The sequence below is a fragment of the Rattus rattus genome, chromosome 16, assembly GCF_011064425.1.
Source record: "Rattus rattus isolate New Zealand chromosome 16, Rrattus_CSIRO_v1, whole genome shotgun sequence".
NCBI lineage: Eukaryota > Metazoa > Chordata > Mammalia > Rodentia > Muridae > Rattus > Rattus rattus.
Window position 1 is genome coordinate 8,394,863 of NC_046169.1, and position 24,691 is coordinate 8,419,553.

General features: G+C 48.3%; 1 protein-coding gene and 1 pseudogene across 1 annotated transcript in view; both read right to left on the minus strand.

Annotated features, from left to right (window-relative positions):
• Positions 1-24,691, minus strand: part of Trrap (transformation/transcription domain associated protein) — an 88,719-nt gene that overhangs the window by 62,456 nt on the left and 1,572 nt on the right. The window contains exons 2-20 of the mRNA XM_032887153.1: positions 22,983-23,143; positions 22,580-22,629; positions 17,450-17,560; positions 16,693-16,797; positions 14,724-14,807; positions 12,796-12,852; positions 12,509-12,634; positions 10,867-10,944; positions 10,507-10,595; positions 9,188-9,284; positions 7,667-7,805; positions 6,709-6,787; positions 5,274-5,508; positions 4,049-4,412; positions 3,867-3,964; positions 3,246-3,440; positions 2,436-2,627; positions 1,736-1,901; positions 965-1,221 (exon numbers count right to left, since the gene is read on the minus strand). Coding sequence (XP_032743044.1) covers positions 965-1,221; positions 1,736-1,901; positions 2,436-2,627; positions 3,246-3,440; positions 3,867-3,964; positions 4,049-4,412; positions 5,274-5,508; positions 6,709-6,787; positions 7,667-7,805; positions 9,188-9,284; positions 10,507-10,595; positions 10,867-10,944; positions 12,509-12,634; positions 12,796-12,852; positions 14,724-14,807; positions 16,693-16,797; positions 17,450-17,560; positions 22,580-22,629; positions 22,983-23,082 — 2,622 coding nt within the window. The 5' untranslated portion in view covers positions 23,083-23,143. The remainder of the gene's footprint in view (positions 1-964; positions 1,222-1,735; positions 1,902-2,435; positions 2,628-3,245; positions 3,441-3,866; positions 3,965-4,048; positions 4,413-5,273; positions 5,509-6,708; positions 6,788-7,666; positions 7,806-9,187; positions 9,285-10,506; positions 10,596-10,866; positions 10,945-12,508; positions 12,635-12,795; positions 12,853-14,723; positions 14,808-16,692; positions 16,798-17,449; positions 17,561-22,579; positions 22,630-22,982; positions 23,144-24,691) is intronic.
• Positions 20,699-20,823, minus strand: LOC116885993 (annotated as a pseudogene).

Sequence of the window (24,691 nt, forward strand, 5' to 3'; positions counted from 1 at the left end):
CATACATAATTTCATGTATTTTAAGTCTCCATTTATGGAAGGTAAGGGTATGGTAGGGGTCCCTAACAGCCAGGTTAAAGAAAGACAGAAAAGAGCCACAAAGGCCAAGCAATGTCCTTGAACACAGACCTGACCACATCCCTCCTGCGACCCCCTCCTTGCTCAGTAAACCTTCCCCTAAGGACAGGGAGGCCTCAGGTCTCTGCCAAAATGCGTACCTGAGACCTTGTGACATCCCTACAGTGCCCTCCACACACGCTGTGCCATCTTTAGAAGCCCTCGTTAGAGTTTCCTCACACCAATAAAACAGTGCTAGCACACGGGCTCAGTACTCCGGAACTAAGGAGGACTAAGCCCAGGATAGACAGAGAAGGTCTGTTAGTCCTGCCTTCTGGGCCAAGGTGCTTTCCCTCCAATCCAGCCTGAAGGGCTGCTGTGACCCTATGCTAGTGAGGAGAACAAGTGCCCAGCCCCCAGTGATCCCCAATCCCATCGAGATCACAGCACAGACAAAGCACAGTGCAATCCAAGATACCTCACATCTGACTTCTAACAAAAACCTAAGACTTCAAAACGACCTTTGATTATCTGATCTTTCCCTCCTGGGGTGAGTTGGCGCAGGCAAGGTAGCATCTGCTTCCCCGCGGAGGTGCTTCTTCACTATAGCACCGCAAAGCCTCTGTGGGTACAGGAAAGCTCTTCCTGCGAGTCTCTGCAGCTCCATGCCATCTGCCTTCACACTGGCTTAGGGACTCTGATGCTTGGGAAAGTTCTCCTAAACTGAGAGGCAACACTGCCACACAGGCGCTCACCACCCACTAGTGCTAAACGTGTTTAACACATCCCAGGCTCAGTAAGCAAGCATGACTGAGTCTGCCGGACTGAGCGCAGTGACTCCTTACGACAAACTAGAGTCATGTGGAGCTGGTGCCCCCTGCTGGCGAGGAGGTGACAGTGCACTTACCTGCATGAGCTCTGCACGCACAGGCTGAATGTGGTCATAGAGGAAATCTGGTTGCAGGTTGTCCACACACAACTCCAAGGTCCTCAGGCCTTGGCTGACCAACGTCTGAGACCCATTGAGGGCAGACACCAAGGGATCCATCAACATGGGTAGATAGGGCAGGAGAGAGCTCAGCCGCACTGGCACCGTGAGACACAGCTCTACAAAGAGGTCCTTCATGTGCTGCTTATGCAGGCCGCTCTGCAACATGTTCAGTCCTGGAAATGGGGGTGGAGGGCACGTCACCTCCCTAATGCAAGCCACAGGCCACCGTTCCCCACTGCTCAACCTACTCACTGCATTCACCGTCCCTTCCAGTGACAACACAGGCTGGGATACGTAGTTCCTATAGGTTACCCTATGCTTGTTTAAGGGTACTTTCTGTGATATTCTCAGTTCCAGTTACACAAAGCAAGGCAAAGAGAAAAGAGCAGAGAGGAAATCTGCCTAAGCACATCTAAGTAAGACAAGGATGAGGACTAGACACAAGGCTGAGTCCCAGCAAGGGCCACCCAAGGCCCTGTGGGAAATGCACACCATGTGTATAGAGGTGACACAGACAGGACCGTTACAGGAGAAGCTCTGCATTGTTTGATAACAGAATATTATTTTCTAATGGGGGGAGGAGGGAGGTGTCCCCAGCACCTACCCACCTCCCATGATCCCTGCCAGGCAGAAAGGACAGGCCCAGCAGTCAGACAGACAGACAGACGCATGGGACACTGCCCTTACCTTGGAGGAGATTTGGAAGGAGAGGCAGAAACTCCTGATACAGGAGGTCATGGCTGCCGCCTCCTATGGAGCGGAAGAGAGCCCGGAGCAGGAGGAAGTAGTTGTAAGGCTCCTTGGCGGTCTGTGCCAGTTCCATGGAGCTGTTCACGATCTTGTGCAGGTGAGGCTGGGAAGAGGGAAGGCAGACAGACCACTGAGCACCCAGGAAGAGCTGCCACGCCCTCTAGTCTGGGCTCACACACCCACCCCTGCAACCGAGCAGCACGAAGCAGTTACTTCATCACAGCGAACAAAAGGGTGTAAAGGGGTCTCTGCTACACATCTATGAGACGTGCTCTTAGTGTGTCCCCGGTTACTACGCAGTTACCTGAATTTTTTTGGTATTTGAAATAGGGGCTCATGTAGCCCAGGCTGGCCTCAAATTTTCTAAGTAGCTGAGGCTCCCTTGATCTACAGCTCCCACCTCCCAAAAGGTAGGCTTACCTGCTAGCATACTAGGCCTTAATTCTGAATTTCCTACTGTCACCTGGTAGAGTAACATCTGAACTAGTGTTGCATGTGGCCCTTATTTGTGGCATAGCAAACATAAAGTATTATACACACGTAAAACAGAGCCACTGTAATTTGTCAAAAAAAAGGAAGCATCAGCAGCAATGGAAGCCCCTGAGCCCCGGGGCCCTCAGCGCAGGCCGCATGCTACCTTCAGCATCTGCTCATTCTCAGCTGCAAACAGGGACACTGAGCCGAAGACCAACTTGAACAGTTTGAGGTACAAGTTGGACAGCTCCACATTGGAGCCCATTTCTGGCAGCCGCTCCAGGAGGTACTCCACCAGGATCGTGGCGAACAGAGCAGAAGTAGTAGGATTTGCCAAGAAGGAGTTGGCAACAATCTGTCAAAACAAGAAATGGCGGAACGGGTTGGAGATTCTGCTCCAGGGCAGAGCAAACACGAGGCTATATAGGCTTGGTCCTCAGCTTCCAGAAGTGGGGCATGGGAGTAGGGGAGAAATGCTTAGAAAGAAATACCCGTGACAGAAACAATCCCCTTCCTCAAGGCAGCTATGAAAGGCCAAGGAATGAGTTTCTCAAACAAAACTCACTGGCCGCAGACATGCTGAGAAAACAATCACCCCTGCAATCAAACCAGCTCTGTGTGTGTGTGTGTGTGTGTGTGTGTGTGTGTGTGTGTGTGTGTGTGTGTGTGTGTGTGTGTGTGTGTGAGTGTGCCAAACTGCGATGAACACAGGCATTTGACCTGCCATCCCTGCTCACCAACAACAACTGACAGCCTGCATTTAACACTCATTAGCTCTACTCTTGAACTAAAAGGCACCAGAAGGGTTGAAAGTCTTCTCAAACACTGCCCAATATTCCCCTACACAAGACACGTAACGAACGGCACCTAAAAGACCAGAGTTCAATCCCTAATCTGTACATAGTGGAAGAGGGAAGTCTTACAAATTGGCCTGTGACCACACACACGCACTTTAAATATGAAGGTTTTATACCTGAAGAGCGTAATTTTTTGAGATCCTTTCTACCATGTAAGGGACTGTAGTCTGGAAGATCTCCTTGAACGTTAGTGGGTTCATCATGGTGAAGACCCCTGCGAAGTGCTCCAGCACCTCCTTCTCTTCCTTCATCCTCACCGTCTGGCAGTTGGCCACTCGAATGTATGTTTGTCCGTTTCCTGCGATCTGGACCTAGGAGGGGGAATGAACACCTTCTATTGAACATGGATTTCTTTACAAAATCACAAGTCAAATACTTCAACGAAGCACTGACTTCAACAAAGGTTATCCTTCTTTAATTTCTCTGCTCTTGCCTCAATTTTGAAAAAGAAAAACACTAGGTGTTCGCACCAGGGGGAAAAACACCAGTAAGTAACCCTAGAGGCCAGAGAGCAGCTCAGAGGCAAAGGTCCATACACGACACCCTCCACTTGGTACGTAGGCCCCTTGCTGGCTACACTGCTTCTGTCGGAGTCTCTGACCACAGTATCAGGAAAGGGAGCAGGCACTAGCTCGCACGAAGCCAGGCCGTGCACACAGACTCAACCCTGAAGGCTCGCGCGTGCACCAGCGCTGTTGGACAGGTCTTCAGACTCCACTGTGGCGGCCATGTCATACCTGATAAATGTCCAAGGCCTGCATGGCGTACTTCACAAGCTTGATGTAAATCTGAGTTTCTTTGGGTTGCAGCTGCTTGTTAGGAATAAACTGAGCTTCTAGAAGAGAGAGAATACATTAAAACCTGGCAAATACAAGAGCTAAAGGTGCTGTCAGTCTGAAGAGTGTAAGAGTAGAATTACCACCAGGAGCTTTACACGACGTTATGCCCCACGTGATGGTCTTGACCCCGCAGACCAGGGTTTTCACCAGACTCCGACAATCTGTGACCTGAAACGTCTGCTTATCCTCCTTGTCCTTTTCGCCTTGCTTCTCAAATGGGGGCACGGGGGCGGGGGTTACTGGGGTGGCTGGGGCTGGGGCTGGAGGTGGAGGGGGGGGGGGCAGGCACAGGGGCGGGGGACGGGCCGGGCCAGGGGCAGCAGGGGCTGTGGGCACCCCAGGCAGTGCAGCTTCTGCAGCTCCCAGCTCAGACTGAGGCTTGCATTTCTTAAAAATGGCAGAGAGCTGGTACCGGGCAATGGTGTGGAACTTGAGGACAAAAACCTGATGGTAAAAGAAATTAGGAGTCAAAAAAGGAGACAAAAGTTAACAGTCAAATATCTGAAACCACCTGAAGCCTAAAGGCTGGGTCTGTAAAGTGCAAGCAAGAGGATCTGCGTGCAGTTCACAGAACCCATACAGAAAAGCCAGGGATGGATGCGTGTGTTTGTCATCCTAGTTCTGGGGAAGGGGACCCGACAGGGATCCCTGGGGCTGGCCGGCCGGTCACCAGAGTCCACAGGGCCAGAAAGATCATGTCTTTAAAATACAAAATATGTGAAGAGATGGCTCAGCTAGTAAGAGTTCTTATCTCTTCCAGGTGACGACCCAAGATCCATTCCCAGTACCCACATGGGATGGCTCCCTGCAAACAGCTCTAGGGAGAGCTAAATCCCCTGGTACACATGAACATATATGCACAACATATACATAAACATAAGTAAAAACAAAACCATAAGGTGGATGGCCCTTGTGGCCCCACACACATGCACACACAGTCAACTGCTGCTGGCTTCCGAGCTCAGTGAGCAGGATGCAGCTTTGATGAAGAGTGGCTCTCCAGTGCCACGGAACTCCCCACCACAGTGACTGGGGTCTCCCAGAGAAGCCTTGACTACTGCTGCCCAGCAGGGAGCTCATCTAGTCAGCACTGGCAAGTACACAGAGCCTACGAAGCTGCTCTGACACTCAGGGGAGCCCCGCCAGGCAGACTAAAGAGAAACATAGAGGGACAAGCAACTTCCAAGCACAGGGGGAGGAAGGCTTTGAACAACTCGGTCTAATTCCCAAAGCCACACTGATCTGGCCTCCTCCTCATTCACCTCCATTTGACAATGCTTTAGGATAAATCATGGCAGTCGGTACCTCCAGCATCCGCATCAAGACGTCTCTGCCATTGCCGCTCTCCTGCTCACTCTTGGAGCGGATGCAGTCCACCAGGTTCAGCAGGAGCTTGCAGGACATGGTTTGGATGCTACTGGGCAGGGACTCATCATCGATGTTCTTGGCAAAGAGCTGGACGGCGAGGGAAAGGTCGCTGAGGGGCAGGTGCTGACGGACGTGATGCACGAGGTCGGCAAGGGTGCTGTAGGCGAGTGGCCTGCCGGGGGAGATGCGACCAGTGTTCCCCACAGCCACTGCGGCAACTGCAGTGCTAACAGAAGTAAGACCCAGGATGGCCTTAGTCCCCACCCCACCCGTGTTCCTCTCCCAGCTGCTCAACTGAAAGGCCCAGCCTTTCCTAGCATGCTTCACTCCTTACTGCTGTCCACACTGAAAAGCTAACCTTCATGCATGCCATTGAGGTTCCTGCCCTAGTTGGCTTTACCTTTTACCCAGTTGCCATGGTAAAACCCTGACCAAAAGCAACCTGAAGGAGGGTCTACTTGGCTTACACTCTGGGGTCTTAATCTATCACTGCAGGAACTTGGGGAAGGAATTCAAGTGAGAGCTTGAAGCAGCAACAGTGGGAGAACCCTGCCTACAGACTCACACTCACAGCCCAAGACTGCCCACCTAGGGATGGTGCCACCCACAGTGGGCTGGGCTCTCCTGTTAATTAGCAATGAAGAATATACCCTATAGATGTGACCAGAGGCCAATCCGACAATTCTTCATTGAGTTTCCTTCTTGTCAGGTGACTTTCTAGATCAGCTACTGACAGTAGCTTCTTGGCAAGAGTATTTTCTTTTAAGGCAGAAGTTCTCAACCTGTGGGTCATGACCCCTTCAGGGTTAAGAACCCTTGCTGTAGATTATGTCAAGTCAACAGTAATAAACTAACCAGGAAATTACCTAACAAACACCAGCCGAAACACCAGCCAGAACACAAATGATCACCAGCTTGTTCACACACTGAATGGTGTTTGCTACTCAAAATTTACAATGTACCATGCATGGCAGTGCAACACATAGGAGGCAGAGGCAGGTGGATCTGTGAGTTCCGGGTCACCCACAGCTACTTAGTGAGACTACCTCACATGTTAGCTAATAGGTTAATTAATGTTCTATATGTTATGACCACTGTATGCATAAACAATACTGCCTGGGTTATTAAATTGTGCAGGCTGATCATTGACCTCTATACCTTTTCAGGAGTGCAAGAGCACACTTAACCAAAAAATTCCAAAATGTTAAAAACTTGTTCCTTTTATTAAAGGACTTTCAAACTTACTGGCCATTCTAAATCCAGGAAGTGAGGAGAGCCCAGCAGACCTGCACTTAATTAGAGCCCTAGTACAGGTGATCCAGTCCCTAGCAATCGCACCAAGCAGACCTGTGTCCGTCTAGCAAGGCTGTACCTGAGCGTCTCCCGAGCCGTGTACCCAGAGCCTATCAGGATAGATTCATCAAACAGCTTGTCCATGCAGGGGATGAACTCTAGGAAACATAAGAACATTAAAGACTTCACAAGCCTTCCCCAGTGCTCAGGGCAGAGAAAAGACAGTAAAGACCCTGTGAGGTGAGATGCTGGTTCTACTGGGCCACACAAGTTGCCTGCCCACGAAGACAGTCCGGGTAATGTTCAGTGTTAGAGAACTGACCAAGACTGACTAGAGAGATGCCACAATCGTACCAAAGGCAGAAGAGAACTGACCTCTTAGATATGGATGACAAGCCCACGGGACAGTTAGATTCTGGAACAAACCTGACATACAGCCAGCTTAGTTCTAAAGTCAAGTACATCTCAGGCCTCTGGCCTCCTGCAGGCACCTGCACTCGTGTGCAGACCCTCACCCCAACACACGCACAGAAAATTAATAAAAATATGTCTTCAAAGAGGGCTGGCGGGGTATGATGGCCCACACCTTTAGTATCTTAGCACTCAGAAGGCGGTCTCGGAGTTTGAGCCAGCCTGGTCTACAGATGGCTCCAGAACAACCAGGGCTACACAGAGAAACACTGTCTTGAAAACATAAGTGGGCTAGAGAGTTGGCTCAGTAAAGACTTAGTTCGATTCCCAGCACCCACATGACAGCTCTGAAGTGTCTCAAACTCCAGTCTCGGGGGTCTGGCACCCTCTTCTGGTCTCTGCAGACAACAGGCACACGTGTGGTGCACAGATGTACAAAGACACAAGTAAAACACACCCATCCATACACGACGAGCAAACAAATGAAAATTAAAAATTGAAGACTCAAGGCTGCAATAAAGAAGGACCAGACATGCTAAGACCCTGTAGGAACTCCAGGAAGTCAGCAAGCCTTGCTCCCAAGATGGCCCAGGCTCCACAGGCCTTGGGAGAAAAGGCGGCCTTACGGTTTCTTAGCTCCGTGGTGAGGATGTGCTTGGCAGCGATGAGAAGCTCCTTCCGGAGGTGTGCGGTCTCCGCTGGACAGTTGGAAAGCAGCTGTAGCATGCCTTTCACCATCTGCTGAGAATACTTTGTCACCAGCTCCTGTCACAGCAAGGAAGACCACAGTCACACTCTGTCTGAGAGGCTGCAGACACACCCAAGCTCTGTATGCAGCACCGAGCCTAAGCGAGCACCGCCAGAAAGGTTTCAGTGTGTACGTGCGTGTGCAGTCGTGCAGCAGTCATTCTGAAAGGGAAGTGTGCCCACAGGGACAGATGGCCTCCCACGTAGACTAAGTGTGGGCGAGACACTCTTATTGTTCTATTGCTTTACAAATTTCAACACTGAATTTGCATTACCTCCTTAGAAGAGAGAAAATAAATGCTAAAGTGCCTGTTCAAAAAAAAATATTCAGTGCTAGGAAGACAGCTTGGTTGGGGCTGGAGAGATGGCTCAGTGGTTAAGAACACTGCCCTTCCAGAGGTCCTGAGTTCAATTCCCAGCACCCACATGGTAGCTCACAGCCATCTGTAATGAGAGCTCATGCCCTCTTCTGGTGTGTCTGACAGGGCTCACATACGTTTAAAGAGACAGCTTGGTGGTTAAGGGTACTTGCTGCTCTTCCAGAGGGGACCCCCACCCTGTCCTTCACCTTCTAGTGCCCATGACAGGTGGTTACAACCACCTGTAACTCCAGATCCACAAGATCCAAAGCCCTTTTTTGGCTTCCACAGGCAAGTGTTCGTTCACATGCACAAGTGCACAGGTACACACACACACACACACACACACACACACACACACACACACACACACACACCCATACACACCTTTTTAAAATAAGTAAATGCCAGGCATAATAGCTTACACCTTTAAGTCCATCACTCAGGAGGCAGAGGCAGGAAGCATTCTGGTCTACTTTGCAAGTTCCAGGCCAGCCATGACTACACAGTAACAGCTTGTCTCAAAAACAAACAAACAAACAAACAAACCCACCCACCCACCCACCCACCCATCCATCCATCTATCCATCCATCCACCCACCCACTCATCCATCCATCCATCCATCCTCCCTCTACTTAGTTGCCTCACTAATGTGAGCTGAGAGTGGTGATTTCTGAGCAGCTCTAAACAATGTCTTCCTGACTCAAATGCCAAGGCCCAAAAAACTCCACTCATGATGGCAAATGCCCACGAGCCAGCACTCTGGAGGCTGAAGATCATGGGCCAAAGGTCAGCCTGGACCACACAGTGAGACTTCATCTCATAAAGAGAGTCTGCAGAAGACTAACCGATCAATGAGCTCTGGGTTTGACTTAAGAGACCTGCCTCAGAAAGAGAAGGCAAAGAGCAAAGGAGGAAGATTCCCTGCACACATGTGCCTTCTCTTCTAACACACATGCACCACATACTCACACACATGCGTACACACACGCACACACAAACACGTGAAAGTGAAACAGCGAACAAGCCAATGAGCTTACCTGGTAAATCCTGATGATGTAGGCTAAAAACGACAGTGTTTTGATCTGAGCTGCAATGAAGTCAGCATACAGCTCCTTGTTGTAGAGCTTATGTTGCCTGGGCAGGAATGGAATACACGTCCAATATTAGTCCTTTTCATGGCTGGGGATTAAACACTTACAGCAACTACTAAGCCTTGAAGTTGCCTCATCTCCACACAGAACAGAAGCACACGCAACACACATGCATCTGCTTATGAGCACGTCAGAGGGGAGAGGCTGAGAGCACGTGGTAAGAGCACTTGCTGTTACAGAGGACCCATGTTCACTTCCTAGCATCCATGCTGACAGCTCACAATCTCCTGAAACTCAGGTCCTGGGGAATCCGGCGCCTCTCCTGGCCTCTGAGGCCACTGTACCAAGTACCCCACACAGACACTCATATACACATTTTTTATAGTTTTTTTTTTTTTTTTTTTTTTTTTTTTTTTGGAGCTGGGAACCGAACAGGGCCTTGCGCTTCCTAGGGCAAGCGCTCACCACTGAGCTAAATCCCCAACCCCTACACATAACTTTTAAAGATGAGATAGGATCACATAGCATAGAAATTCTAAACAGCTAGCTCAAACCCCACCCCAGCATTCCTAGTGTGAATTCCCTCCCTAGCACCCCTGCTGCACAACCTGCGTTCCTCAGAGCACCTGAGTGCTTTGATACAAGCTCTGTTAATGGCTGCAGAGGGCCACTCCTCAGATGCTCAAGAACCTCACAGCCAGAGGGGCTGCATGTCAAGAGACGGTATCCTTAAAGCTATTCAGTTTAAGACAAGGGTGGATCTAGTTGGCCTGTTACTCCCCAGCCCTGGAGGTGAAGCGCACAGCCAGTTTCCTCAAAAACAAAACAAAACATAACAAAACAAAAATAGCCAGGACAAGTAATGCCTAGTGACCCTGGGGGACTTGAAGATGGGAGAAAGCAACTACTACAGCATCCTTTCACCCAAGGAGTTAAGAGGCCCAGGACACGCACGGCTCAGCAGGTAAAGGTGCCTGCCACCAAGACTGAGCACCTGCGTTCAGTCCCTGGGACCCACATGCTGGCAGGAGAGCACCACAGCCCACGCTGTGGCATGGGCATGCGCACAGCCAAAGGCACACAGAATGATAAACGTAAGAAGGAGCTAGAATGATCGCAGCCACCATTACCATGAGTTCTTAGGTCAAAACGCATGTGCTGTGCAACTCTACAATTCTCACATCTCAAGAATGGGAGCAGCAATCAGTTACTATTTGGAAAAAGCGCCGTGCCATCAGCTCGGTTTCCATCCGAGGGATGCTTACCTGGCCTGCGCGGATACCTGAATTGCGATCGTGTTCATGATCAAGGGCACGAACTCGGCAACAACGTTGTGGATGTTCAGTTTGTACAGCTGGGAGGGGATGGGGAGAACAGCAGAGTTTAGTGCTTTCATATTCATCTACCACAGGACAATCGGGATCCCACAGACAGCACAATGCAGAGCGCCTGGGGTTTGTGGACATCGTACTTGCTGACGGAAACCAGTCATGAACACTCACATCAACAAAATTTACTGCATGGTGCACACATACCTGGTACATTACCATGCGGTGCACACATACCTGGTACATTACCATGCGGTGCACACATACCTGGTACATTACCATGTGGTGCACACATACCTGGTACATTAGCACAACAATGATGGGGAGCTCGGCCAGGACTTTCAGTGAGAGCGACCCTCGAGGGATGATGGAGTGCTGTGAGACACAGAGAGGAGAGGCAGCCATCAGCTGTGTGGCACCTACAAGTTCCCAGCCAATCCCACTAAGCACCACAGTGAGCAGACACTGACACTCCCTGCGAGCATCTGTGGAGGGCCAAACTAACACAGAAGTGCTACCCCAAAGAAGGCAGAACCTTGGGCAAACCCAAATATCAACATCACCTAAGAAATCTAGGGTGTGGGTGTTTCTGTGAGGGTAGGCACCCTGGTCTGGTAACAAGGTCTCCCTATACACCCTTGCTGACCTCAAGCTTAAGAGTGGTCCTCCTGCCTCTGCATCCCAAATGTTGGGATTATGGGCATGCACCACCAGGCCCAATTGTCTGGTTGTACAAAGTCACACTGTGTAACCTAGGCTGGCCTTGAATTCACTATTTAGCCAACGTGAATTTGTATCTCACAGCAATCCTCCTGCCTCAGTCATGTACCATGACATTTAAGGTGTTTTGTTTTGTTTTGTTTTGTTTGAAGACCCAGGCTGGCCTAAAACTCAGAAATCCACCTGCATGTCCTCAGAAATGCTAGGAATAAAGGTGTGTCCCACCCAGCCTGGCAACCCACCCAGGGTTTTAAGCCACTATCTGACTAAACAGGACCCAATTTAGCTCAGGGGTTTATTTAATAATATTTATATGCAGGAAAAGTGCTTATAGTAAATCCCGGAGAGCTAAGTGAGCTCACCATGGACTGTTAGGACATGAAAAGGGCAGGGGCAAACGACCAGTGAGCAGACGCAAGAGCCGTGTCCACAGAAAAACGCAAAGGACACCCACTGTGCTTAAAACCCAGATGGGTTCTCCCCAGCACAGGCTGAAGCCCTGTCTCAAACAAGCACGACTGCTAAAATGCCGTTTTTTAGGCTGGAAACAGGGTCCCACGTGGCCCAAGCTGGCATCCAACTTGCTATGTAGCTAAGGCTAGCCTTAAACTGATCTCACACAGTGCTGGGATTAGAGGCAAGCTTAGGACAGCTCCCTGGCCTTCCTGCACGTGGGCAAGCATCCTTCAGCAGACACATGCCTCTAGCCCCAGATACACACTCTTTGCTTACTTCAGTCCTAGGAATAATTTATGGGGAAAGGTCACCACATGTCCCCTATGTGACAGGCAACACTTGAATTACCTTTAGAAGTCTAAGTCACAGATTTTCAGATAAAAACAGGAAAAACGAGATCAGGGAGAAACTTTATGAACTTTTACAGAGCCTGGAAACCAGAGTGGGGCTGGAGCACCATCTGGGTGTTCTCTGGGCCAGGGAACTTCAATTTTCCCGATAGCTCTAGCAGATCAGAGCCTCTCTGCCCCCATGCCTGGCCTGCTGCTTTTGCCAGCAGGAGGCCCCAGGTTTCCTCAGCAGACTGGTCCTTATGGCCAGGACTGTTTGTGCCTGGGGCAGGACAAGGCTTATGCCTCCAGGTAAAGGAGAGAGACAGGAGAAACCCAAATGGTCTAAGTCACCTCATTCTCCCCTCCAGCATTACGAGGGGCCACAGATTTGGGGAGAGAGGAACGGAAAACTTGACAGAGCCGTCACCCACCGTCCGTGTCTCGCTGTCCTCCCTCTCAGGATTGACTTTCACAGCAACTGTGGTGATCATACCAACCATTTCAGGGGGAGGCACCGTGTTCTCAGGGATCCCCTGGGGGTTCTCGAAGTAGCGGTTCTACACGGAGAAAACACAGGAATGACAAACAGTACATCTCACGGTGCTCAGTACTCCTCGTCCTAAACCACCCCAGGCATCTCTGCTGCCTCAAGTTCCCTTCAGGACAGGTGATAAACAAACGAATGTAAGCAGTAAATTCACGCGTAACAAAAACATACCACTACTTTTGGAAGCTCCTTGTAAATCTGTTTTACAAAATCCAAAAAGTGATGGATCTAAAAAATAACCAAAAACAAAAACACTTCATTGTAAGAATGCACAGTGGCGACTCAGCTGGTAAGAAGCTGGTAACCTCACCGACCCCTCACTCAGGCCGGTTAGCGCTGTCCTCTGACCTCCACTCGTGCTCAGGACACTCACGCCCCTCCCTTCCCCGCCCCCAAACACTTCTTCAAATATTATTATAAAGTAAGGAACCATCAGGCAAGGTGAGCAATGGATCTAAAAAATGGGGGAAAGACAGACAGACAGACAGACAGACACTGGAACAGAAGCTGCCAAACGATGAAGGCTAAGGAAGGGCCATTATATGCTCGCCAGAAAAGAGAACTGAGGTGGAGATGGCTCAGCAGGTGAGCGCACTGGCTGCGCTCGGAAAGGAACCAGACGGGTCCCCGGCACCCACACATCAGGTAGTTCACAGCTCCAGTTCTGGAAGACCCAGCATCCTTATCTGACCTCAGATGACAGTCGTACAACATAATACACATGTGGACAGGGCCCCCACACACAGATCCTTAAAAATAAAACAAACACAGAATGCTGGATATGGCACACAAGGAGAGATCCTTATCCTTCCAAGGGAATCAAACCAACGAGCCTTTCCAGAAAGCAGCCTGGCAACACCCATGTGAAGCCTGGAAACTATACTTTGACTCAGCAACTGTTGGTGTAAACCCAGCTAATTAAATAACTTGAACCACATAAAGAAAACAATCGCCAATAGCCATTAAGAAAAAAAATCTAGACTGAGGCATAGCGGTTCACGCCTTTAACCCCGGCATTCAGGAGGCAGAGGCCAGCCTGGTATGCAGTGCATGCTCCAGGACAGCCAAGGGCTACACAGAGAAACCCTGTCTCAAAAAACAAACTAACAAACAAAAAAACAAACATAAATTAATAAATAAATGGGGGGGATAAAAATTGGAATAAAATTGAATAAAATGTCACAAAATAATCATTAAAAATAGTATTTCAGGGGTTGGGGATTTAGCTCAGTGGTAGAGCGCTTGCCTAGCAAGTGCAAGGCCATGGGTTCGGTCCCCAGCTCCGAAAAAAAAAAGAAAGGAAAAAAAAAAATAGTATTTCAAGGCTGGGGAGGGGCTCCAGGTGAGAGCAGTTCCTGCTCTATCAGAGGACCAGTGTTCAGTTTTAGTACCCAGAATGGGTGGCTTACAAGGCCACCTGGACCTCCAGCTCCAAGGGATGGGCTGTCCTCCTCTGCCCTCTGTGGACGCCTGCACACGCCAGTCACAGCTCTCCCAGCTTTGCTCTGCTACCAGGCTACAGAGCTGAGGTCCAAACCCAACTCTCCCTACAGAATTCCCTTTAGCCTTTACCTTAAGGAAACAGCCGGAGCTCTGAGTCTATCCCAGGAGAGTCTGACCTGACCCAAGACCCTGGTCAGTTACCACACTCCAGCTACCGAGAAAATTCAGGGAGGTATTTGCACACTCAACCAAAAAGGAACAGTAAAGACAGCACTTCGACGGAGAGTGCCGGAGCAGGAATACGCTCAGAGCATGCTATGCACTTCACGACAATGCCCTCGTGTGACTCTGCACAAGACAGGAGCATGGCAAAGCGGGGACAAAATCTCTCTGCTCAAGCTCTACTTTCTACCCAGCAGTTGTTTAGTCAACTAAGGGTAAGTAAGGGCCAGCTAGATGGCCCCGAAGGTAAAGGTGCTTGCCACCAGCCAGGCAGTCTGATTTGATTCCTGGAACCAAATGACAGTGAACCAACCAGCCCAAGTCATCTTCCTCTACCACGCATGTGCCATGTCACGCATACAAGCACGCACAGGCACGCGCATGCTCGCTCTCTCGCTCTCTCTCTAAATAAACGTATGTGGTCAACAACTCACCTCTTGCGTGATTGGTGGCCTGAACTGTTTGTGCAGCTCAATAATTATTCTTAGACAAATAAGAACATTTTCTTCATTTTCCGTCTTTAAAAAACAAACAAAAATATCAAGTTATATTTCTCAAGGCATTTTATCTCTGAATTAAAGACAAACTGTTGACGGGCATGACGGCACACTTGAGAGGCAGAGGCAAGCAGCTCTCTTCAAGTTTGAGACTGACTTGATCTACAGTGAGTTTCAGGCCAACCCAGAGTACACAGTGAGACCTCCAGAAAACAGAACCAGTCTAGCATTTTCTGTGTGTTTCTCTGCCACCCAGCTGAATCAACCAGCTTATACGAGGTTTGCTGAAAATCACAGTTCCAAGATGCAGCGGTCCTGGACAGAAAGAGCCAAGGTCTCTGCGGACCATGTGACAGCAGCACCCCACCACCACGTTAAGAGTAACTCTGAGACAGGTGAACTAGCGAATGACCCAGAGGGCAAGTCACACCATGAATAGTGCCACTTTCCCCCTCCTGACATAGGTTCTCATGTGGCCGAGGCCTGGCCTGGGGTGACCCTGAACTGGGTTAACAGGCCTGCTCACCCAGCCTGGTGTATATGGTTCTAAGGATGGGAACCCAGGTTTTCAAGCCTGCAAGGCACTCTATCAGCTGAGCTACATCTCCAGTCCTGGATGTTTAACGCTGTTTTGTTTTTAACGGGGTCTCATTATGCAGTCCTGGCTGGCCTCAAACTCACTGAGCTTTTCCTGCCCCCCTCCCTCTCCCAAGTGTTGATATTGGAGAGGGATGCCAACACAACCTTGACTGACACTTTAATGGCTGAATGACATCGTACTTGAAACAAACAACAAAAACTGGCTCACTGCTTGGAAATACAAGTTGCCCATTCCTGATCCAAAAAGCCCAGACCTGAACTGTTCTAAAATCCTAAGCCTTGAGTAGCTGACAAGATACCATGATGCCACGATAGGAAAGTCTATGCCTGACCTCATGTAATGGCTCTAAGTCAGAACAGACACAGTAAAAACACAGCATAAAATCATCTTCAAGCTATCTACAGAGGGCGCCAAGGATATACTAACAAACCGCATGTTTAGGCTGAGGTTGTAGCCCTAACATATCCTGTTATGTATACGCAGATAATCCAAAATTCAAAATAAAAATTCCAAACACTCATTTCCATGTTTGTGAGGTAAGGAATTGTCAACCCTTGCTGCTAAAAGACCAAGAACGAACTCCCAGCTACTGAGCACCCACCGTGGACTGGATGGCTGCTGTGTAAGCCAGTGAGGACAGACCGGTCAATGTGGTCAGCCAGCCCTGACAGAGCCGAAATAAGAACCCAAGTCTATCCCTAACAAATGTATCTTCCCAAGGCTCCAAGGCTTAGTGGGACAATGGCCATGTCAAGACAGGAGAGAGCAAAAAGATTAACAAATGCATTCACCTAATTCTTAAGGCCTTCCAGGGCATAGTAGCACATGCCTTTAATCTCACCATTCAGGATGCAGAGGTAGGCCAACCTGGTCTACTTAGCAAGTTCCAGACAGGTGAGTGTTACATAGTGAGACCTCGTCTCAAAAGAAAAATCAGAGCCGGGTGTCTTGGTATAAACTTTAAATTTTAAGTCTCGGTACTAAGGAAGCAGAGGCTGGTGGATCTCTGTAACTTCAATGTCTGTCTGATCTACATAGAGTTCCAGGACAACCTGGGCTACATTGTTAGACCATCTTAAAAGAGAGAAAGAGAGAGGGGGGGAGGGAGGAATAAAACAAAAATCTTCAATTAAGTAGTCTTTCTTTCTGAACCAAACAAAAATGAGAGAAAAGAGACATTAAGAAGAATTTCACTCATTTAAGCAGATCTTTGGTGAAGCATGGACAACTACTAGATTTTATTGTAAGAAAAAAAAATCATGAAATGTTTTAAATACAGCTATTGAGAGAGCTGTCAAAGATTACCTCTAAAAATCGAAACATCACAGACAGAACGTTTTTCGTATGAGGACGAAGGTGCTCATTGGTTGGAATCCTGTGGAGGATTTCAAGTACCAGCTTCCGCAGTTGCTGCCAGAGAAGCACACAAGTGTAAGAGTAAAACACTAAAGTTCCAACTCACTGTTAACCAACGACTGCATGGGAAGTTCAATCCTTTAAAAGGACTGTTCGGGTATGCACAGGTCCTCCAGGATTTCGGAGACACCATATCTGGCTGGTGCTCGCTCCAGGCAGTTGTGGCCTGGGTGTTGCGAGCAGAGCTCTGGCCCTCTGAAGAGTAGTTCCTACGACTTAATGGCTGAGTCATCTCTTCAGCCTACTTAACGTTTTTATTGACATTACCGGTGGGCATGGTGTAGAGAGGCTAGAGGACACCGTGAAGGAGTCACTTCTTCCCTTCTGTCATGTGAGTCTCATCAGACCCAGGTCCTCAGGCAGGGTGGCCAGCATTTCGTCTGCTGAGCCACCCCACCGGCCCTCTTTTCTGCATATACACACATGCCTAGTTGGTGGATGCAAGGGACCTCAACCCAGAGAAGAGAACAAAGCCATGGAGTCAATGGTCCTGGATGCATGCCCACTGATGAGACTTCTTTCCTTCTCTGGTGAATCTTTCATTCTTTGGTTTTATGTTGTTTTGATTCATATTTGCTTCTGATCACTGGTGTGGGTTATTTTTTGGTTTTTTTTTTTCCTCTCACCTTTCCTGTTAACAGATTACCTGGGCTGGCTTCTCCTGAAGAAACTGGACTTCTCCATCTTGGAGAAATGTGAGAAATCGAGGGATGATATGTTCCAGGAATGTAGAATACTGAGGAGATGATGTGACATTCTGGTGGGCAATTAACAAAGGGAAGGCACAGTAAGTTGTTTGCATATTTCCATCTAGAACTCATAAGATAATCTCAAAAGAAAACAAAACATAAGGGTCTTTCTGCTTTTGTTTTTAATTTGAACTTGCGTCTGCATGAGTTTTTATGTGCACCACATGCATCCAAGTTTCCAAGGAGGTCACAAGAGGACATGGGAATCCTTGGAACTGGAGCTGCAAGCCACTGTGAGCTGGACCCAAACCCAGGCCCTCTGTAAGGGCTGTCAACACTCTTAGCCATCAAGACATACGTCCCTGCGTTTCCAGAGCTGAAAGGGTTCTCAATCCTTAAAGAGGCCTCCAGGATAACATCATTTTTAGTAAATTAAGATTTGAAATCTAATAAAGAAAATTAAGTACTTAAATTTACTGTTAAACTCAGGTATGGCAGGAGTGACAGAGTTAAGCTTGTTTGCCTTTCTCTTCCTCTGGGACCAGGGTTTGGTTCCCAGCACCCATGGCAGGTAGCTCGCAACTGCCTGTAACTCCAGTTCAAGGGGATTCAACATCCTCCTCTGGAATCCAGATACCCATACACGTGTGGCACACACATATGCACACATGCTCAAACTGGACATGCCTAGCTAGATGCACAACTTGATAGTTGAGCATTTGCCTAGCAGGCCTGAAGTTCTGGGTTCGATTCCCAGCACCACACATACACAGTTGCTTGAATTCCTCCAATGTTCACCACAGCACATTCACAAGAGCCAAGAAATAGAAGCAACAGAAGAGTCCATCAAATAATGATTAGTTTGGGGCTGGAGAGATGGTTCAGCGGTTAAGAGCACTGACTGCTCTTCCAGAGGCCCTGAGTTCAAGTCCCAGCAACCACATGGTGGCTCACAACCATCTGATGCCCTTTCCTGGTGTCTGAAGACAGAGACAGTGTGCTCACAGACATAAAATAAAGAAATACATTAAAAAGACTGGCTCGGGATTGGGGATTTGGCTCAGTGGTAGAGTGCTTGCCTAGCAAGCACAAGGCCCTGGGTTCGTTCCCCAGCTCCGAAAAAAAGAATAGGAAAAAAAAAAAAAAAAAAAAAAGACTAGCTCAAGAAAATGAGGTATACAAATACAGTGGAACATTACTCTCAACCATTAAACAGAACATGAACCTGTCCTATTCCTCAGGAAAAGGTGGACAGCACACATGGTCACTGTATTAACTGAAGGGAGCCACACACATGGACAGCACCCACACACAGTCACTGCACTAACTGAAAGGAGCCACACTCCTTCCTGTTCCCTCTCATACAAGCTGAACAGAAGATGGCATCCGAGGGTGGGGAGGATACACAATCCAGACAGAGACGGCTGATGAGTAGGAGCAGCAGTTCTGAAGGTTCACTGTTGCAGGGTGGGGTAACTGTCAATTAAACCTCTGAAAGAACTAAGTCTTTAATCCCGGCGCCTGGGCAGCACAGGCAAATGGATTACTGTGAGTTTCAGGCTAGCCTAGTCTATACAGTGAGTTCCAGGACAGTCAGGGCTATACAGAGCAATCCTGTCTCGAAAAAAGAAAAATTAATAATGACAATAATAGTAACAATAAATGAGCTAGAGGATTCTGACTGTTTTCCCCATAAGGAGCAGAGTACCAGCTGGCACATCATTCTATACATAAACCATTTTAAAATGCATTTAGGATCGGCAAGGTGGTATAGTGTTGAAAATCCAAGTTCAATCCCTGTCACCACATGGTAGGAAGCAGAGAACATGCCTGCAAATTATCCTCTGACCTCCACGTGCATACTTCAAGTACACACATAAATGTAATCTAAACGAAAAATGCATAAATAAATTTAAGCAAAGAAAAATAACACCGATGCTCTAGAAAAGACTGAACATTCAAGGCTGACCTCCAAAACAGTTGGCATAGAGTACAGTGGAACATGTGTGTGACCTAGCAGAATAAGGTAGAAGGTCCAAGAGTTAGAGGCCATTCTTTTTTTTTTTTTTTTAATTTATTATATATAAGTCCACTGTAGCTGTCTTCAGACACACCAGAAGAGGGCATCAGATCTCATTACACATGGTTGTGAGCCATCATGTGGTCGCTGGGATTTGAACTCAGGACCTCTGGAAGAGTAGTCAGTGCTCTTAACCACTGAGCCATCTCTCCAGCCCAAGGCCATTCTTTACTACAAAGCCAGACACAGTCTGAAAAAGGGAAAAACAAAAACAAAACAAAACAAAACTCCACAAAACCACTTAGGTCTTCACTTAAAAGAAACAATCATACACATAAAATAAATTAAGCTTTTTAAAACACCAAATTATTAGGCAGGAATAGTAGTAAACTCCTTTAATCCCAGTACTGGAGAGGCAGAGGCAAGCAGATCTCAGTGTTTCAGGGCAGCCCCCTCTGTATGCTGAGTTAACAGCCAGGACTACAGAGTCCCAAGACTATAAAGCAGCCATTATAAAAGTCGGTGCACACATAATGATGGACCCCACTCATCCTCAAGGAGCCTGAAGGTGTCACAGCCATCACAGCATCAGGGACAATGCCCTCTGCCTTTGTGAGATGTCAACAGTCCATTGTGCCTCTCAGATAAAAGGACTGCTGACTGCAACATTGTGTGCAGTGCTTAAAACCCAAGAGCAAACAACTGCACTGTGGTTTCTGAATCAACTCCACCTTGCTCTTTAACTCTTTCTTTTTAAAGACATTCTGATGTGAGACTCAGTGCTACGCAAGGTTTGATGGGGTGTGGCACTCAGGGCAGTGGAAGCCCTCAGAAATGCAGGGCCTGCCATTCGCCAAGCAACCACTGTGGACAAGAGTGAAACGACCCGAGCCAGCAGCCATGGGTAGAGCCACTCCTCGGCTACCCTATCCTTCAAGTTCTTCCCCATTGAACACGGTGAAGCCCCACTTCTTTGAGCGTGGGTCTTCTGTTGGAGCACTCAAGCTTGCCTCTACATCAGGCCTCATGAACAAGTTCCTCATTCTGCAGCTTGGGGCAGATGATGACCCGGCCAGCTTCAACTTTGGCCACTGAGCCCCGGGGCTTCCCATAGGCGCTCTGCAAGTCTTCTGGAACCTTGGTTCCGGACAGCACTGAAACTGAAGGCAGGCTCATCGGCAAGAAAACCTGCCTTCGAAGTCCCTCGGGGCAACCCATCTGAGCAACAGGCTGCTACAGCCAAGGAGGCAGCTGTTTTCAGCTTCCCACTCCACATTCCCACCAGGAAAGGAATTGGCTGCTAAGCTGGCTCCAGACTTTTCAATTTTTAAAGACAAGAGTCTGATGATGCTGCCCTACTAAGGTAAACAGGCACATGTCACCAGGCATGTCATTGTTATTTGGGTGTCAACATACTTAAATGTCACTTACTATCCAACAGTTTGCTGGACACTGGCAATAGCCTCAAACATTTTGTGTTTACTACAATTTGACTGTATTTAGAGGCAGGCTGGCGACACAACTCGTCAGGTAAAGGTACTAACCACTGAGCAGCACCTTCCGGGGACCCCGCACGGTAAGAGAGAGCTGACTCCTTGTCCTCTGGCCTCTACTCGCACCACGGCATGCATGTGTGCACACACTTGCACGTAGGCTCCGCTATCTATGTCTGTGCGAATAGCAATGGCTAAAACTGCCAAAGGACACAACTCTCAGAATGTGTCCGTCACTAAATGCAGGGTTGTTCAGAAAGTAAAACAAAGCAAAAGACTTGATGTGTGAGAATTCGAAAATGATAGGCAGGGGTTGAGGATTTAGCTCAGTGGTAGAGCGCTTGCCTAGCAAGCACAAGGCCCTGGGTTCAGTCCCCAGCTCCGGGGGAAAAAAAAAAAAAAGAAAATGATGGGCAACCCTTCCTGCCAGATGAACTAACACCTGAACAAAATCGCAACATAAACTCCAATGCATTCAAAGGTAAGACGGCCCCCTTTAAAAACAAAAATGCTACAGCAGCCAAAACAAAGCCCACGTTCCTAAACACATCCCTGAGCTTCCTCACCAGGAAGATGGGTGGAATCCTGTACAAAGTTTCAAACTCTTTCTGAAATACAATTAGCTGCACTGAGGCTTCAGGGCCTGGTACATGGCTCAGACGGGAAAGATTGCTTATGGCCAGGCCTGAGAAGAACCCGCACTGTGGAAGGCGAATTGTTCTGAGCTTTTCGTGAACCTCATGGCATGCAGATGCCCAAACACATACGCACACAAGAGAACTAAGCGTTTAGATAAAACACAAACTTCTTTCCAAACGCTTTCACACGGTAGCCCAGGCTGGCACTGAATAATTACTGCCAATCCCCCTGCTGCAGCTTTCCCACTCTGGGAATTACAGAAGCATGCCAGGAGAGGGCGGCCTTTATTATCAATGATCTCCGAGTCAGAAACAAAAAAAGGCCTGACTGAGCTCGAGACATGGAAGTGCTCGCCGCTTGAGCCGGAAGATACCCAGAGCCTCCGTGAAGGTGAAGGGGGAAGCAGAAATACAATCCCTCACACGCGCACCACAGCACTTCTGTGCTCCCCTCTCCAAATGCACCAACACAGGACCGTGAAACACAGAACTTACACAAAAGGGCTGACAGGATGACTCAGCAGGTCAAGTTGCCACCAAATCAGCCTGACAACCTGAGTTCAACCGACAGAAGCCATGCAAAGGTAGGAGAGGCCCCTCCACAAGGCGGGCCCAACTTCCATGTAAACACTACGGTAGTGTGTACACACACCCACCCCAGCACCCCACACACATCTGAAACAGAGACAATAATAATAAATACATCTTTAGAAACACTGACAGCAAGAACAGGAGAAAGCATGGACAACAGAGAAAACTGCAGGGCTGCTGAAGTGTCCAGAGTTCAAGCCCCGGGCCCACATGACAGAAGGAAAGAACGGACTCTCTCAGTCGCTGTGTGACAAGCACACAGCGCAGGCGGCATGTGCCGGCACATACACAGACCTAAAAGAAGTGCAATTTAAACAAAACAGAAGAGGAGGGGAAGAGTCATACCTCGAAGTTCTCGCTGACTTCCTGCATCATTTTCAACTTTGTTTCATCAGCTGTAAATAGCAAAAACAGTCAGCTCAATGAAACTGCCCTAAGGAGGCTTCAAAATCGCTGGATCTAACGACTAAGAGAAGCAATCAGATCTTATCAGTTTGACTGTCACTGCCCAGAAGATGGCACATGGCTAGGTCCCTACCACCAGTCACACACACCCATCCTCCCAGACTCTCGTGTGCATGCACAGACAAGGACACACACATACACACAGGCAATCGCACTCACACTTGTGCCTCTATGGGGCTCCAGCAGTATTGTTCATCATTGTGCTTCTCCACAAGGTAGACAGACAGGGAGACCAAGGAGAGACACTAAGGTCTGCTATTCATCCTGGTGTACAAAAACTCACGTGTATTCACATCCGTGAGAGCTGCCACAAACTGAAGGTATTTCTTCATCAGAGTGGTTTGGTCGACCACCGTGGCCCCCTGGGTTGCAACAAACGCCATCTTTCTTCTGAGTTTGTTTCCTTCTCAAGCCTGAACTGCCAAGTCCATGAGTTTATCCAGCCTGTGAAAAGAGACATCCCATTAGCAGCTTTCAAGGACATTAGCTTGTAACCTGTGGAAGATTTTACCCAAGTGCTTTCTAAAATTACACTCATATTTTTATTATGTTGGAGGGGATCCCTGCACCTCAATAGATGTATATAAGTCAGAGGAATCACACAGAGGTCCAGGGAATCGAACTCAGGTCATTAGAGTTGGTGATGGGAACCGCGACCTGCTGAGCCATCACACCACCCATGCCCTAAACGATTTTGTAGTAATCCAGATCATAACAGTTCTCTGTGGGTTGTTTTTGTTTTAGACATAGTGTTTCCACATAAAGCTTCCCCAAATTTGTTGTTTCAACCTGAAGTTTTTCTTTCCCGCTACAGACCCTTCTTTCAACAAACCAGGAGATGGCAGGCATTTTGTACGACAAGCTACACAGTGTGGAGGGAGAGCTGGGGTTGTAGCTCAGTGGAGAGAGGGTTTGCCTGGCACGTTTATTAAGCCTTCAGTTTGATTCCCAGCCCTGCTTATGCAGAGGTTGTAATCCCAGCACTTGAGAATACAGAGAGGAGCCTGGGATACACGAGACACTATCTCCAAAGTGTTGTGGAGGTGAGGGGTGCCGGACAGCAAATATGTTAGTCTTTGTAGTTGTGCAATGTCTACCACAATGACCCAGTTGCCCTGTAGTCAGGAAAGAGTCACAAACGTATAAATGAAGGAGAACAGCTGGGGTTCAAAAAGCCAACCAGGAGTGCTTTAAGTACAAATCTGGCATAATTTGCACTCATCGTGAAAAGCTATTCTTCAACACTCCCCCCATCCCACCCCAACCAGTTTAAAAAAATATAAAAGCAGCTAAGCGTGGTGGCAAATGGTTTTAATCCCAGCACACAGGAGACAAGAGGCCAGGCTGTTCTACAGAGTGGGTTCTGGGCTACCCAGGGTTATGTGAAACCTTGTCTCAAAAGAAAACATACACACCGCTTCGTGGTAGAGCCTTGTTCTGGATTTTAATCCCCAACACTGTATGAATAATAAGCTGTTTCCTAATCATCACCTCCAAGACTGTGGACGTTATCTACGGTTGAGGCACAAAACACGAAGCGTGCTTTCTAGTGCTACCTTCACTTAATTGGGGTGGAAGGAGGAGTGTGCCAACTGCACAGGAGGAAGTCAGGGGACAACCTGTGGGAAGTCTGCTCCTTCCATCCACCATGTGGCTCCCAGGAATTGAACTCTGGTCATTAGGCTTGGCAGCAAGGACCTTCACCCAAAGAACCATCTCACTGGCCCCAAAGCATAGTTTAAAAACACTACAGCAACTTTGAAACAGTAATGTTGACTCCTAGATCACAGTGTAAAGTGTTTGGGGCCAAACCCGGAGAGACCTGACTTGATACGTAACCACAAGCTAACCGAATGCTAAAAAATATAAAAAGCTGAGTGTGCGAGCATGCCTTTAACCCCAGCAGTCTGTGGATCTCTGAGTTCCAGAACAGCCAGCACTATAGTACCACAGACCTTGTTTGTAGGGAAAGAAAAAAGCCAAGGATCCTAT